At 62.0% G+C, this 3,473-nt stretch overlaps 1 protein-coding gene across 1 annotated transcript; it reads right to left on the bottom strand.

Moving 5' to 3' along the window:
* Nucleotides 1-382: 382 nt before the first annotated feature.
* Nucleotides 383-2,125, bottom strand: SOX18 (SRY-box 18). Its single transcript, XM_003787794.3, has 2 exons — nt 1,652-2,125; nt 383-1,481 (listed from the first exon to the last, which is right to left on the bottom strand). Exons 1-2 carry the CDS (start codon nt 2,016-2,018, stop codon nt 685-687), a joined length of 1,164 nt encoding a protein of 387 aa, XP_003787842.1. The 5' UTR covers nt 2,019-2,125; the 3' UTR covers nt 383-684.
* Nucleotides 2,126-3,473: the final 1,348 nt, after the last annotated feature.

The following is a 3,473-nucleotide window of genomic DNA, read 5'->3' on the forward strand; positions in this document are numbered from 1 at the left end:
GCTGTCTGGGAGTGTGTCCTGGGAGGATGGAGAGTCATGGATTTCAGCAGGGAGTCCGGCTGGAGGGAGTGGGAGGGAAGGGCATGTCTAGGGATCTTTGGGGGAACTGCTCTCCCTCCTTGCATACCACAGAGGTGACTGAAGGCTGAAGGCCTGAATGGCACAGGTTGTACCAGGCACAGGTTGTGGACTCTCCTAGCCCAGGGGACGCAGCTCAGGTGGCTCCTTCACAGCAATCAGCACTATTTCTCATATGTAAACAGCCTTTCCTATAGTAAAGGTTTGGATCACTGAAACTCCTCAGAAGAAAAAGTTTCAAGTTTAATTAAAAATTAAATATACTGTATTGTATATATATAAAAAGGCAAAGTAAAAAATACAATCTGCTTCTAGAAAATATACTAGAAAAAAAGGGTAAAAGCCTTTCAAAAACTTAATCCTGGCAGGGCCGGCCAACAGGCGCCCAGCCTGGGCGCCCTGGAAAGCGTGGGACATGTGGGACTCTCCTAGAGTCCCCGGATGGAGGCCCAGAAGCCTGGGTAGGTGGGGTGCAAGGCCAAGAGTGACCTTGGCTCTTAAGGGGCTGTTACACGAGGCTGAAACAGACGCTGAGGCAGAGCAGAGATTCACAGCGGTGTGGTGGTTGCGGAAGGAGGCGCTGCGAGGGCAGGGTTTGGGGGAGGTCTAGCCAGAAATGCACGCGCTGTAGTAGACAGCACTGCTGGCGTCAGACAGAGCCGAGATCAGGCTGCTCTCCTCCGGGCAGGACATGGCGCGCGGGCCCAGTTTGGCCAGCGCCACGTGGTATGGGAGCCCGGGGGCGTCGGGCCGAGTCCGGCTGCAGTTGAGGTACTGGTCGAACTCGGTGAGGTCCACATCGGCCCATAGGTCGGCGGCAGGGCCCAGCGACTCCGCGCCCTCCAGCGGCGGAGCCTCCGGAGGCGGCGACAGCGGGCCGGGGTACTGGCCTGGCGCCCCCAGGGCGCCATAGTAGAAGCCCGTGAGCGGCGCGGGTTGGGGCACGGTCCTGAGCGCCTCCGCCAAGGGAGCCCCAAAGCAGCCACTGGCGTCCCGAGGCAGCTCTGCGGGAGCGTAGGGTGCACAGAAGGCCCGCAGCGCACAGTCCTCGGGCGCCGCGGGCGGCGGGAAGAAGGCAGCTTCACTGGGTTCCAGGCCGTCCAGAGGGGAGCGCTCAGGCGTGGGTAGCCCTAGGCCGTCGAGCTCGGCACCCAATGAGGGCAGCTCGCGGAAGGCGCGAGCCGAGCCAGGCACCGCGGGGAAAGGCTCGGGCGGCGGCTGCAGGGGCGCCAGGCCCGGGAGCAGGAGGCCGGGCTCCAGCCGCCGGGCCTTACGAGCCTGCTTCTTGCGGCGTGGCCGGTACTTGTAGTTGGGGTGGTCGCGCAAGTGCTGCACACGCAGCCGTTCGGCCTCCTCCACGAAGGGCCGCTTCTCTGCTGTGTTGAGCTCCTTCCACGCTTTGCCTGCGGGCAGAGGGTGCCCGTCAGCCGACTGCCGTCGGGCGGGCGCTCTGCAAGGGTATGGCATTGCCTCTCTCCGTCCCGGGCCGTACCCCTGGTCCACCCCGCACCAACCCTGCTCTAATCCTATACCCCGGCACTCTTTTCCCTGCCCCCGCCCCGCCCCTGCTCACCCAGCATCTTGCTGAGCACCGCGTTGTGCAGGTCCGGGTTCTGCTGAGCCAGCCGCTTGCGCTCGTCCTTTGCCCACACCATGAAGGCGTTCATGGGTCGCCGGATGCGCGACTCGTCGGCTGTCTGGCGTTCCCCGCGGCTAGTTGGACTGAGGCCATAGCGCCCCGGTTCGGGGCTGTGCTGCGGACTGTGCTGCGGGCTGGGCGGCGAGGCAGGCACGGCGGGGACGGCGGGCACGGCGGGGGCAGCGCGTGCAGCGGGGAGGGCGCGTAGCTCAGCTGCGGCCCCGGATCCCGGGGCCCATGCACAGTCGCGGCGGGCGGGCGGGTCGTCCTGTGCGCCGTAGCCGGGCGGCGATCTCTGCATTCCAGCTGGGCACGACCTGGGCGGAACAGAGCGCGGGAGCGCGGAGGACCGGCGGAGGGCTCTGTGGGTAGGGCAAGGAGTGCACCGGCGGGTGGTGGTGGGGACGGCGGTGGCTTTGCCCCGGGCGGGAGCCCAGATATAGCGGCGCGGGGCCAATCGGTGGTGGGGCGGGCGGGGCGGGGCCGTTCCTTCCCAAGGGGCTCCCTTTCTTCTCAGCCGGCCGATTACTCCAAGGCCTCTCCTGCTCACCGTCTCTGAAGGAGAGACTCCGGAGTGGGCAAGGGCTGCGGGTGTGGGCTGGAGCTGACAGACTTTCAGAGCTCAGCTGCCGCCCCTCCCACGGAGTCAGATCCCTGGTGGGTAACTGGGGGCGGGCAGCTGCAGCCAACTCTGGCTGCCACCTCCTACGTGAGATTAGGATGGGAGGAGAGGGCCTTATTTTAACACCAAGTTCTTGGGGAGGCTGCCTACCCAACAACAAGTACGTGCCTCCTAGAGTCTGGCTTACATGTAAGGAGCACCTTGGGAACAGTCTCCTGCACCGTGGGGAAGCTCTCATCACCCAAAGGGCACCCTGCCCCCCACGCTCCACCACGTGCATGCTGAGCTGTCAGCACCTCCCCCAAGTTGTCCATGGGCTAAAGAAGAATGTAGCCTCAGTGTTTCCTCCTCTGCTCCCAAACCAAACCAACTCTGAACAAGACAAAGCTGATACTGGATAGGAGAAGGTAACACCTGGACAGACCATTATGAGAAGGGAGAGTGCTCGCCTCATCCTGGCTCCCCAAGGCCTCATGGGGTGGGAGGCTGGTAGGCTGAGACCTGCAGTTGCTGGCTGGCTCCCTTGTCCTGCCCGGGGCACTATAGCAGTAGAGAGAGAAAAGTTGGACAGAGGAGCCAGGAAAGGCACAGGAGCATGTGTCCCTTCTCCCTGGTGTCCCCTCCCCATGGCCATCTGATCTGGGAAAGTTTCTCTCCAGAGAAGGCTCTAATTTTTTTTTTTTTTTTAAAAGAGGTGGGTCTGGTATGTTGCCCAGTGTGGACTCAAGCTCCTGGGCTGAAGCCATCCTCCTGCCTCAGCCTCCCAAGTAGCTGGGACTACAGGCATCTCCTTGGTGCACCAACTCAATCTTCTTAATTTTCACTGTCTGGCCTGTAGCTTCTGTGCTTCAGAAGCTGAACTGTCCCTCCTGAGGAGGTCCTCTCTTCCTCCTGCCAAACATGGGTCTGTGTGTGGGGGAGGGGTTTCAGAATGTCCAGCCCCTGTGCTTGGCTACTCAGCCAGGAAGCTCTGTAGCCGCTTGTGTCAGGAGCTCCAACCCCTAGTGTTTGTGTGCCCCATGGTTTGAGGTCACAGTTGTCAGTTACTCTAGGCCTGTATGGCCAGAGGCTCTCAGTTTTGTCCAGGTCCCCTCTAGCCCACACACAGTCTGTGTTTATGAATGGGGTGGTCCA

This window comes from Otolemur garnettii, unplaced genomic scaffold (genome assembly GCF_000181295.1).
Source record: "Otolemur garnettii isolate 467f Iridium unplaced genomic scaffold, OtoGar3 scaffold00023, whole genome shotgun sequence".
In the NCBI taxonomy this organism is placed as follows: Eukaryota; Metazoa; Chordata; class Mammalia; order Primates; family Galagidae; genus Otolemur; species Otolemur garnettii.